The sequence below is a fragment of the Rhinatrema bivittatum genome, chromosome 2, assembly GCF_901001135.1.
Source record: "Rhinatrema bivittatum chromosome 2, aRhiBiv1.1, whole genome shotgun sequence".
NCBI classification, from domain to species: domain Eukaryota; kingdom Metazoa; phylum Chordata; class Amphibia; order Gymnophiona; family Rhinatrematidae; genus Rhinatrema; species Rhinatrema bivittatum.
The window spans coordinates 596,224,261-596,237,277 of record NC_042616.1 but is presented as its reverse complement, the minus strand read 5'-3'; the positions used below and the strand labels follow the sequence as shown (position 1 = coordinate 596,237,277).

The 13,017-nt window shown below is 43.3% G+C and overlaps 1 protein-coding gene across 1 annotated transcript in view; it reads left to right on the top strand.

The window, feature by feature from the left end:
- The window catches only part of ESCO1 (establishment of sister chromatid cohesion N-acetyltransferase 1), a 115,730-nt gene that overhangs the window by 77,959 nt on the left and 24,754 nt on the right, over positions 1-13,017 (top strand). The window contains 4 exon segments of the mRNA XM_029591108.1: positions 3,289-3,346; positions 3,348-3,380; positions 5,032-5,175; positions 6,262-6,449. Of these exon segments, the coding sequence (XP_029446968.1) occupies positions 3,289-3,346; positions 3,348-3,380; positions 5,032-5,175; positions 6,262-6,449 (423 nt within the window).

The following is a 13,017-nucleotide window of genomic DNA, read 5'->3' as shown; positions in this document are numbered from 1 at the left end:
TTGCCACAATGAATAAGCATGAGCCAGATTTGCATACATTCGGTCTGCAGTATATGCAAATTATTTCATTACAGGTATTCTGAAAACCAGACCTGTTAGGTGTGCCTCCAAGAGAGAGGGTTGGAAAACATTGCTCTGAACAATCAGGTGGTTATATTCTACCTCATCAAGCTCCACCCTCCTGTGTCAGGAATGTGTCAAGGTATAGAACTGGACCATCTCACATGGGATGACCCTAAGAGCTACAAATTTGGTAGGGAGAGACAACATCTAGGCAGACAGACTAAATAGAAACCTGGAGCCCCATGAATGCTTCCTGGATCAGGATGTAGTAGACAAGATCTTCCTCAAGTGCAGTAAGACAAAATGAATCAAATTTCTGACCCCCCCTTTTAAATGTTTTCATTTCTTAAAAATGTATATATATATACTTACCGGTTTTAAAACTGCTTATGGCTTTCTATATATTACTTTTCCAAAATACATATCGGGTCATTTCAAGTCTATAATATTGTTTTTCCTTTTTAAAGTTTTTTTTCCCTTTTTCAAAAAAATTTTTTTAAAGATACATTGTACAGTATTCTGGTACAATGTTAGTTTCTTTTTCTCCATAATATGTACATTTTACAAAACTGAATTGTCCCCACTTCCTCAAACAATTCAGAATTTGTCCCTACTTCAGGACATGCCTGGGCATCTTATGGTGTGGGCGAGGTGTCTACTGCCATGTTGGATCAAACAAAGAGCCCTATATGCACAGAGTGACAGATGGATCTGTTATCAGCAAGGAGCAGGGAACTCTGGAGAAATGAATGGGCTGAAATCCTATACTTATGGTCTGCTAAAGAAAAACAGCATCTAAACAAACTTCTTAATTATGCTAAGATTGGCTGTAGGTATTTCTTCTAAAAGGCTATTTTGCATTTCTGTCCCTGGCAGTGATTAGTGGTGAGAATAGAGGCAAAATAGTGTTATTTCGTTTAAAATGCTCTCTGGCTAGTCTGTAAAACATAAGTGTCTTGCCCCCTGAGCCATTCTGCAAATTGTTTTCTATTCACATTTTTACGGCTCTTCCTAACAGCCTGCTTAAGCCCTGGCATGCCCTCAAACTGCCTGTTGCCTCAGGATTAAAATAGTTTTTTTAAATAACTTCTTTTACATCCCTGCTTTCCGCAACCTTGGCTAAAATGTGTGTGCTTACACGTTAAACCTGTAGATTTAAAAAATGTGATGATTTGCCTAGAACATAGTTTTTTCCCCTTTAAATATCCTGTTCAGAAATTTATTCTTATCATCCAACAAGCTGCATTTTTCCCTGCTTTGCACTCCTCCCATGCTCTGATGTATACAGAAGAGGAGCTCGGGTGATGTCATTATCTAACCATGGGACCTCCTCTTTTAGCTGTCTTGTAATTCCTGATTATATCTTCCAAGAAGGCTGCCCCCTTTATCCCTGTCATTTCCAGTGATGTCATCCAAGATGTCTACCCTCAGGGCACCTGGTTCCCATCTTGAAAATCATACTTCCATGGGCAAAAAGGGGTATGGCTTTGGCAGAGCTAGGCAGAATGTCAACAAAGGGCCATGGCCAAGGCAGGGAAAGGGGCTGGTCTTGGACCAGGCTGAATGCTAATTGGCTGAGAGGCAGGGCCCATGAGCAGGGTTTAGACTGGAAGTGAACGCTGATTGGCTGAGTGGTAGGAAAGGGGTGGAGGTTAACTTGGAAGTGGGCATGACCACCTGTCAAAACAAAGTTTGACAAGATGTATACCACTAGACTACTCACATCAACATGGCTCTTAACCAGCTAATGAAAGAGGCCCTTAAGCTTTTTGAGGCTGCTTCTAAATCCTAACTGCTTCTCTACAATAAATACACCTCCCACAGACTCTTGCTTGTTATGACTAGATTATAAGTTTCATGGTTAAGACTGTCTGCATCTGTACAGAGCTACATAGGTCTAGTAGTACTTAGAAATGATAAATAGTAGAGGTTTGTAATAACCTGCGAAGGTTACCTTTTTGGGTGGTAGTCCTTTCAGCTCAGAGTTAGTGAGCTCCAGGCTGTATTGACTTGTCCCTTCATATTAGCTGTCATCAAAAACTAAGTAATTTCATGCCTAAGGTGATGTTGGACCTTCCACCTTAGTGGGCCTACCAACATTTTTTCCCTGTTCCACATAGCCATAAAGGTATACAAAAAAAAACCAACTTCCTTTTTATTGTAACAGTTTGTTGCTTCTACCTGAGCAGATTCAGGCTCTTAGAAAGTCCACCTAGCCTTGTGTTTCCTTTGACCTCAATAGATGTGGACATGCAAGACAAAGTACACCTTTTCTAATTGAGTAGCAATTGCATCTCTTTCTCTTAATGCGGAGATGGCCTGGACCTAGAAGGACATATTAAAACCTTAATGGTGGGCCATGGTAGTGTCAGTTGACCTCCATTGAGAAGGTTTGCAAGTCTGCAACATGGAGGTCATTCAATGCATTCACATCCCATTACTATCTAGACATAGCCCCCCAGCAGGATTAGTAAGTTTGGATTATCCATTCTTGCTCTCTCTTTCAGGATAGAACCAACCTCATCCTTCCTAGGGTCCATTTTTTATAATTTTGAGTTTTTGTCCCTTTTGTTTAAAAAAAAAAAAAGAAGACTAAACAATAAAATAGAAAATTGATTTTTCCCCAAATAAAAATGTTGCCTGCCCACTGGCAACTTTTGTTGAAATTGTTTTGCTTTTGTGGAAGGCATCCTAAGCTAAGGGATTCCACTTGTGGGACTAAGGTGACTTGTTGATTTAGAACAGATGTTTGCTGAAGACAACATTCGCCTGTCATATACCACCTGACGAGAGTTCTGTTCCCCATTCAAAGCTATATAATAGAACTGACAGGGAGCCTTTGGGCCACTGCAGGGTAGAAATTACTGCATATGCCTTTTACCTTTATAGAGAGCTATGGAAGATTATGTCCATTTGGCGCCGCATACAGCCACTTGACCCACCTATGTGACTGGGGGAACTGCTGTTCTTTCAAAAAAAAAACAAACCCCAAAACACCTACAAGTAAGGAATATAACATTCTACATACCTAGTCCACTAACCAGCAGCCATACTACTATGCATTCTTAATAGCTTGAAATCATCAGTTTTAAAACATTTTAAAGAGCTACAAATCTCATCGCAGTTGGATATTTTGATTGCAGGAAGAAAGGAAAGTGTTGAAATGATGTGCATGCCATAAATATGAATTTTGTTGTTTTTTTGTTTTGGGTTTTTTAAAACTAGGGGCTGGAAGAAGGAGAGAATTGTGGCTGAATACCCTGATGGCAAAATGATAATGGTTTTTTCCTGATGATCCGAAGTATGCCCTTAAAAAGGTAAATTCAAGAAAAGCTTAAAGTTTCTCATAGTTTACTTCTTTGTATGGGGGATGGATCTTAATAAATTCACTTCCCTGAATTTCAGCTCCATTTTTTTTAATCCCTTAATCATCCTGATGAAATCTTTAGCCCCAGTTTATGCCTTCAACCTTGCTGGCTTTTCTGTGATTTATCCCTCATAGGGTGGCCACAGTTTCTGAGATGTGATCAGGGCATACCTTGATTCGGAGGTGGGGGATGGCCTCTGTCACTTCCTCCTCCTCTCTCCCCTACTGAAAAGCATCTTATACTTGATGCGGTTTACCCACTTGTTTATTTAGTCAAATTCCCTTTTTTGTCCTGCTTCAAGGATCTCTAGGATTGTTGTAACCATAGGGTTCAAAGTCACCTTCAGTTAGGCATTTTCAGTGGAAGGCTCACTTTGTCCTGTTAATGTTAAAGCTCGATCTTCTTAGAAATCTATACATTTTTTGTCCAAAGTATATACTAGAATATATGTTTTGCTCAGCAAGCAAGATGTTTGGCTTTAGCGTTCTTAGAACAGCAATGTTAGCGCTGGACCTCAAGGTCCGCAAACATTCTGTTTTTCAGTATATGCACAATGAATGTTTATATGATGTGTTCATATAAATATTTATTTATTTATTTATTTAATATACCGACATTCAATCGAGATATCACATCGGTTTCCAGAGAACTAAAAGAATAGGGTGGTAACAGCCCTATTTTACATTATAACATGGTAATAAATATAACAATTATAACAGAAATAATACAGTCTAGCAACCTGGTTAATTTGCATATTTTGGTTCTTCTGAAACCAGATCTATTTATGACCCTCAAGGGACCAGATCTGACCATTTGTGGTGCACAGCATTTATTTCTAATCACTGCTGATATAGTTTGCTGTTTTATAGAATCTGTTCGCCTGCACTAATGAAACCTCACCCAGAAGGGAAATTACTTTGCTTGGGTTCAACCCATGTATGAACCCCGCTGTTCTATATGTCCAAATGCCCCTTTTGAGGTATAGGGAGTATGTACTGTATGTAATTCTCTGCTTTCTCATAGCCATACAAGATGTAAACTGGAGAGAGAGGGAGTGGAACTGACATTAGGGTGACTAGTCTCCTCAAATAGAACTGGTTTGACTTAGCTATTACCTTTTTTGGAATGTAAACACAAATGTGCAGCTAAGAAGAATGGCTTTATTCTTTTATGGACAGGTCATCCCTTCCCTTTTTCCACAGCATATCATAAAGCTCCCTTTGCTGAACAGGACAAAATCAGTATTGAGCATGTTTTTTTAGGTTCCACCTGTGTTTTCTTTCTTTCTCAAGCAGTGGCTTAGCTGCTTGTATCTAAGAATGGGAGATGGAGTAAAAAAAAAACCAAACCCAAGTATCTACACTTATATTTATTTTAATCACACCTTCTTTGTAACAGTGTGTACACCAAGTTCATTCTGACAAAATACATTTCAGATTGGTGCAGTGCGCGGATAACTATAATCTGAAAGTGGTGGAGGAGCAGAGCACACACTCTCATTGGTTGCTTCTTACAAATCTGTTGTTCATAGTCCTGGTCACTGTGTTCTGTGTACAGTATACCTTGTATGTAAACTAAGTTGTGGCACATGTTTTGGCAGGTGGAGGAGATAAGAGAGATGGTAGATAATGATCTGGGATTCCAGCAGGTTCCCCTTAAGCTCCATTCCAGAACCAAAACACTTCTCTTCATCTCAAATGATAAAAAAGTCGCTGGCTGTTTAATAGCAGAACATATCCAGTGGGTGAGTTACGGTGTGAATAATCCATATAGCCTTTAGATATAACATTTTTCTTGAATTTCCAGTATGTCCTAAAGATATTGAATAACATCAGTAGTGACCAAAGCCATTTTCATCTGTAAGCCATTTGATGATCTGAGTTCAGTAACAAATGGACAGGTGTAGGTGTAACTGAAGTACCTGAATGTAATGCCCTTTGAAGTGTCTGCAAGGTGGATTATAAATCAAATAAATAAAACCACCTTCATAATTTGGCAGTCTCAGTAGGGTGGATTCCTCTAGAGCAGGATTGAAACACAGAAGGGCAGGTGGAGCTTCTGCCTTTTCTATACCTCTTTTGTGGATAGGGGACTTCGGTTTCCAATACAATTAGTCCAGTAATTTCCACAATCATACATTTACAAGAAAACAAAAAATAAATAAGATTTCAGTCTCTCAATTTGTCTAATTTCAAGAAACCACCTTCTAATAGTGTCTTTTCATTGAGTGATGTTTAGTATAACCGATGAGTCTGTTGTGTTTCTTCATGGCCCCTTAATCATTGCTGGAGAAGAGAGGAACTAAATTAGCACCTCTTGCCAGTATTTCAGTGATGATGATTTGTCTGCCCTTCATCCTGAGAGGCAGAGGACCTGGGGGTTTAATGACATATTCATACCAAGCCCTCATGTTCTGTGGTGACTAACCACACCCTCTGTTTATCACTAGTCTCCATTCAGGAATCATGGTGGTAACACTGAAAAAGTATATCAAGTAATGCTCGATGAATTTTGACAATCTAAAACTGATTCTAGAAACTGTCAATATTTATCACTATCCTTATTACTAGTCTTTAAGAATACATCTGCTTAAGGCAAAATAGGAGGACTCACTTATATGCACCCAAGTCCATAGGGACTGTTAGATATCTAACTAGCTGATGCTATTTTGGACATAGAATATTAAGTCTTATAACAAAAGATGCATTAGTAATTGCTATTGATGTGATCTATTCAGTAGTGTTCTGCAAATCAGCATATTGTAACGGCAAAGTATTTGCAATAGTAACACATTTTTGTAGAGTATGATCTTGACTACTGTCATTTCTAGGGTTATCGGGTTATAGATGAGAAGATTCCCGATGGTGATTCAGAGAAAGAGAAAGCCATCTCTGAGAGACAGAAAGCATGGTGCTGCTCCACCTCTCCTGAGCCTGCAATCTGTGGAATCAGTCGGATATGGGTATTTGGAATGATGCGTCGGAAGAAAATTGCCTCCCGAATGTTAGAGTGTCTGAGGTAACAGCATAAATTTGCAGGAAATGGTACTGGTCAGGCTCCAAGGCAAAATGTTTTTAGGGTACAATTTACTAACAGGCCGATTCAGTAAAGATCACGGGAGAATGGGCGCTTCGTGTTGAGCGCCCACTCTCCCAACGTGCACCCAGCCACTTCTGTGCGCGCAATTCTATATTTAAATGAGGGGTCGCGCTAAAAGGAGGCGCTAGGGACGATTACGCGCCCCTAGCACCTTCTTGGCCCAGGAGAGGTGGCTCTGTCAGCGGGTTCAGAACCCGCTGTTGGCGATCAGTTAGGAAAACGGATGCCAGTAAAATTGAGTGTCCATTCTCTGGACCGGCCGGCACATTTTTATTTTTTACATTTTTTGTATTTTCTGTGCACTTTTCCGGGCTGCTCATATGCTCATGTGTTGGCCGCATATTTTACTTTCTGAATCCTGGGTGACTAATAGCTTCATTAACACGCATTTGCATGTGATGAGCGCTAATAGGTTTCTGGGGGTTTGGCCGCGTGTTTTTGAGGTGCTAAACCCCCTACAGTATATAAGGGGTAATAAACTCCCCTCGAAAACATGTCCAAACTCCTGTTAAACAGTGCACATGGCCCAGCACAGTTTACTGAATCGGCCTGTAAGGGTTTATCTTTATACAAATAATGAGCAACTCATTGCTAAGTCTGTCCCTTAAAGCAGCTGATTAATGTGAATTTGCCGGTTTGTTGTTCTTTTCTGCTAGTTTAATGTTATTTATTTATTTTCAAGCATTTATAGACTGTTTAGGAAAGAGAATCTCCTTCCATTTTGGTTTTATTTTTGCATTTGCTTAAATTGAGGACTGTACCTTTGTATTGTGGCCAAACCTCTTATTTGTAAAATTCTTAATCTGAGTTTTGCTTCTTTTATTATTATTATTATTATTACTGCTTATGCAATTTTCCTTCTTCACATTGTCCAAGGGTGATCGGATTGACAGCAGTCAGCACAGCAGTAGTCTGATTTTAAGGCTTTATTCATTTAGAGGTCCATATTCAAACAGCCATTTGACGGATAACCTAACAGATAACCATCTAAATGGAATATTTATTTTATTTATTTATTTTAAGTTTTTCTGTACCGGCATTCGCGATAAATATCGCATCATGTCGGTTTACAATTTACAAGTGGATAGGTAACAAAAAAGGTGAATAGCCGTCTATTTTCAGCCCTTATCAGGTTAAATTCTAGCCTGGTACCTAGAATTTAGCAGGGTAAAAGGCGTTTTGAAGGGAGGGGCTGAGATATCCAGCTAACCTAGCCGAATGTCAGGTATATCTGGTTAGATTAGTTGGATAACTTTAGACCTGCTTCAGAGCAGGTCTAAAGTTGTGTGGCCGGATAACTTGTTACTTAACATGCGCTTTAAAAGATATGCGTCTAAGTAGCGCTGTCATAACAAGGAAAATGGAAAAACCTTCAAATCTAGGGAGCTCCAGAGCAATCTCCTTCCTCCCCCCACAATATCTTATGAAGGCCCTGTCGGGCTGTTCTCTTGTCACCTCCAAAACACGTTTCTGGGAGCAGAGGCTCCCTGTGCCGCCTTTTTTTTTCCTATTAATAGCCCTGCCCCCTCCCTTCCCACCCACCCTCCCGCTAACCAGACAAATGGCCACAGAAACCCCCCTTCCCCCCAATCCTTCCCAGTCTCCCCAGTGCCTTCTTTTTCATTGCCGGGAGCAAGGGGACCCTCTATCCTGCTCTCGGCACCTCCAGCACTGCTCTAAGATAGGCAGCACTGGAAGCGTTAGCTTACATTAAACTTTGTATCTTAGTAAAGTTTCATAAATCCCCTTTGTGCAGCTCTTGTTGGAAATACATTCAGTTTTGTAGCTCCTGCCTACAACCCTTTTAGCAACCTCATCCCAAATGTCACAAATATATTCATTCCTAACTAATTATCATCCAACCTCTCATTCGGGCCGATTCAGTAAAGTCCGCGGGAGAGCGGGCAAACACCCGCTCTCCCAGCGCACACACAGGCCATTCGCCTGTGCGCGCAATTCAGTATTCAAATTAGGTCTGGCGTTAGAAACGGGCAAAAGGAAGCGCTAGGGACACTAGCGCGTCCCTAGAGCCTCCTTTTGGCCCGGAGCGGCGGCTGTCAGTGGGTTTGACAGCCAACGCTCAATTTTGCCGGCGTCGGTTCTCGAGCCCGCTGACAGCCACGGGCTTGGAAACCGGACGCTGGCAAAATTGAGGGTCTGGTTTTCAACCCGACAGCTGCCGGCCGAGTTCAAAAATTTTTTTTCTTACTTTTTTTACCCTTCGGGACCTCCGACTTAATATTGCCATGATATTAAGTCGGAGGATGCACAGAAAAGCAGTTTTTACTGCTTTTCTGTGCACTTTCCCGGTGCCCGAAGAATGTGCGGCTTGGCTGCACATTTTACTTACTGAATCGCACGCAAATACCTATTAGGTTCGGTGGGTTGGACGCACGTTTTCCGCCCCTTACTGAATAAGGAGTAAGGGAAAATGCGCATCCGATGGCAGGTTAACAGTGCGCACTGTACTGTATCGGCCCGTTTGGGTTTTAGGTAAATCTTTCCTTGGTGATCTTGGGTGGAAGCTAGAGAGCTCTTCCTATGTGTATTTTTCCTGTAAAGAGAGGTCTTTAATCCCCTTTCACATTCCTGTATTAGAGCACCCAGAAACAGTATTTATATATGACTGTGTTGCCTGAGATGTGTTATAGTTGGTGGTATGTCATTTAACCTCTCCACAAATTGTCAGTTCCATAGTACTCCCTTCTCAAATAAGAAATATGCCATGTGTATATATATATCCAGTGTTGATATCTCTTCTCCTGAAATCATTTATTTTGAATAATGTTTGTAGAAGTGCATAAATGTTACTTTACAGAATGGCACATTAAAACCCATCACTGTACCATACAAGTGGAGAAAAAAATGAGTTTCAAACAAAGTAACTTTTAGGATGTAGCATGCCCAGCAGCAACAACAAATATTTTCTTGGGTGTCCATCTACAAGGCAAAGTCCCCAAAATCTCTTAACTGCAGCTGTGCTTCCCTCGTGATAAATGTTACTATATAGACTGTTAACATCCATTGTTGCTGGGATATGATCTTCTGTAGGTAATTCAGAATTCTTAATGCGTCACTAGTGTATTTTACATAACTACCAATCTTTGTAATGATTGTATGCAAACATTTTAAATAGCAAAAGAGGCTTATAAAGGAATAGCTGAAATTAATGGTTTCAGGGGGATTTATCCAGGATTAATGGATTTTCAGTAATATATAGATTGCCAGCTTCTTGAGGTAAATGTGCGTGAACATTCAGCAATATCATCCTCAGTCCAGTCAAAGTGATATAATAAAGTCTAGCTCCTACTTGTAACTCATATCAGGATCACAAGGTTTTTTTAAATGAAAATTTGACATAAATAGCATCTTCAAAATTTCTGTTCTATAATACTTGTACTTCAAAATTGATATGCCACCCTCCTTGTCTACAAGTTTAATAATAACCTTACTGTTCTCCAAGGACAAGCAGGATAGTAGTCCTCACACATGGATGACATCATCAGATGGAGCCTGGCATGGAAAACATATTGAGCATGCCCAGTATGCTACCATCTACACGTCCACAAGGGGTCCCTCTTCATTCTCTCTTTTTCCGCGAAGCTCGCTCTTTTTTGCTGTGGAAAATAACTTTTTTCTTCCTTCCCAAGACCTGTTGGGTGCCTCTGCATGTTTTCGGGTCTTTTCTTGCGGTATCTGTAAGTTTTCATGGTACTTTGCAGTCGATTAACGACTGTGTCGCCTCCCAGTGGCCGCTGGGCATCAACTGCGTACCACGCTCTTTTTTCCATGGCTTAATCCGGCTTCCACTGCTGCCCCTGGACCATGTCCATCACAGATCCCCACATGGTCTGTGTCCTGTGCCTGTGGGTATTGCATGATGTCCGTGGCTGTGACCTTTCTGCCCAAATGACCCCCAAGAGTCATCAGGCGCGCCTGGACAAAATGGAGAAACTGTTTGTCGCTAAAAAATCAGAACCATTGACATCGATGTCCGGGACTTCAACACCGCAGGGTAAGGGAGCCTCAGCTATGACCCCCTTGATGTCCCCTCCACTACTGAGCCCCGGTCCAGAGTAGGGACAGGGGACCGAGCAAAGTCGATATCCTCGCATTCCTGATCTGGTTCCTCTCCATCTCCATTGGTTCCAGGGAAGGACCGAGGTGAGCACCGGGAAAAGTCCAGGTAGCACTGACACCGGTCTTCCTCATCGAAGATTTCAGACCATGGGAAGGCATGGTCATTGTCCATGTACCCCCCCCCCCCCCCAAAGCAGTCCCGTGCAGAGGATGTTGTTCCCTCCGAACATCCCAAGGAATCTCGGCGGTCCCCTCCCATGGGTCTGGGGTGATCTGATTCCACTGCCGCCTCCTCCTCTTCCTCAAGCTGTCCTGTCCTGTCCCGTGCAGCTGGCAATCAGCCAGGCCCTTCAGGCATCGAGGCTCCAGTTCCATCGGGACCGCCACCACCACAGGAGCCGACTCCAATGGTGCTTGCACCTCTGTAGAGGCAACTGGACCTACTGCTCAATGGCTTGCTGACGTAGCCAGCCCCGATACCGCAAATCCCTTCCCTATTGAAGGGTGCATCACCGCTGCCTCCACTAGTTCCCATTCCTGTGAGTGATTCCTCGCCGAGGAAGGTCCATTGGGGTTGATGGTGTCTAGACCGCATACGATGCCCCGACAGGTGCTAGCCCTCCTGGAACCTTCAGGCCCGGTGTCCTCAGAGCCATTGATTTCCCCCAGCTCTCCCGATGGCTATGGCTCCATCAGTGCCAGTGCGCTCCCGGATCCCGCCGGTGCCTTTGGTGCCAACTTCGGTCCCATGGATGCTCCCGAGGCCTCCGGAGTCTCAGCTTAAGACCCCGGTAAGGGCTGCACCTCACGTGTCTCCAGGCATTCAAAGTGAAGAGGAAGCCCCATACGATCCTTGGGAGGGAGAGGCATCAGTTTCCGCCACAGAGGGATCTCAGGACTTGCCTTCTAAACCCTCTCCACCAGAAGAGAGGTGTAAGTCTCCACCAGAAGTTCTGACTTTTGCTGGATTTGTAAAGGCCATGGTGAAGTCTGTACCTTTCCAGCTCTTAACAGAGCAGAATTCTAAACATAAAGTGTTAGAGATACTTCAATTTATTGACGCTCCTAATGAAGTGGTGGCTGTGCCAGTACATGACGTTTTTGAAGGAGCTAGTCGTCCGGCTCTGGGAACATCCCATCTCCATCCTGCCATTGAACCAGAAGACAGATGAGGTCTATCTAGTCCAGTCCAGCACAGGTTTTGAACGCCGGCAGCTTCCACAGCAGTCGGTAGTAGTGGAATTGACCTTCAAGAAGGCAAAGAAGCTCCAGGCTCATGCTTCACACACCCCCCCCCCCCCGGGTCATGAGCATAGAGCTCTGGATTTCTTGGATGGCAGGTATTCCAGGGCTCAAAGTTGGCAGCCAGGATTGCCTGCTATCGACTTTATATGGGCTAATACTCCAGAAACCTCTGGAAACAAACTCTGGAATTTGTTGCCAGAGGATGTGGTTAGTGCAGTTAGTGTAGCTGTGTTTAAAAAAGGATTGGATAAGTTCTTGGAGGCGAAGTCCATTACCTGCTATTAATTGTTGACTTAGAAAATAGCCACTGCTATTACTAGCAACAGTAACATGGAATAGACTTAGTTTTTGGGTACTTGCCAGGTTCTTATGGCCTGGATTGGCCACTTTTGGAAACAGGATGCTGGGCTTGATGGACCCTTGGTCTGACCCAGTATGGCATGTTCTTATGTAGATTTGGTGGAACACCTCCCACAACAATTTCAGGTTGAGTTCCAGAAGGTACTTCATCAGGGCCTGGAATGTGACAAGCACGGCGTCAGCTCCGCATACAACGTGTTTGAAACTGTAATGAGGGTGGCGGCAGCCGGCATTGGGGCTCATTGCATGACCTGGCTGTGTGCTTCTGACCTACGCCCTGAAGTACAGGATTGTCTGGCGGATCTTCCCTGTACAGAGGAGAACCCCTTTGGGGTCAAAGGATTAATTCAAAACCCTTCAACAGTTGTCAGCTAGCACCTCAGACACCCAGCCCTCAGGCAAGAAGCCTCCCATTTACCGGCCACGAGAGTATTAACCACTGGGATCCAGAGCAAGACCCCAGCGGGCACTGGCTAGATCAAGGGCATGGCAGCCACGTGCCACTAGACCAGCCTCTGCCCACCTCAGAACCCCGCCATGGGGTTTTGACTGGCAGCGAGGGGGTTTGAGCCAGGAAACCCTATCCCAGGACACCGCGCCCCCCCTCCCCCAGTGGGGGGTCGCCTGCAGCTCTTTGCCGACTGGTGGATTTCAGTCACCTCGGACCAATGGGTCCTGTCTATCATGAGGCAGGGGTACAGGTTGCATTTCCAACGGACTCTTCCACATTATCCTCCATGTCCTCAGTGGAGAGGTGCAGAGAATCAGCTGATACTCAGAATAGAGCTCGAGCAGTCGAACC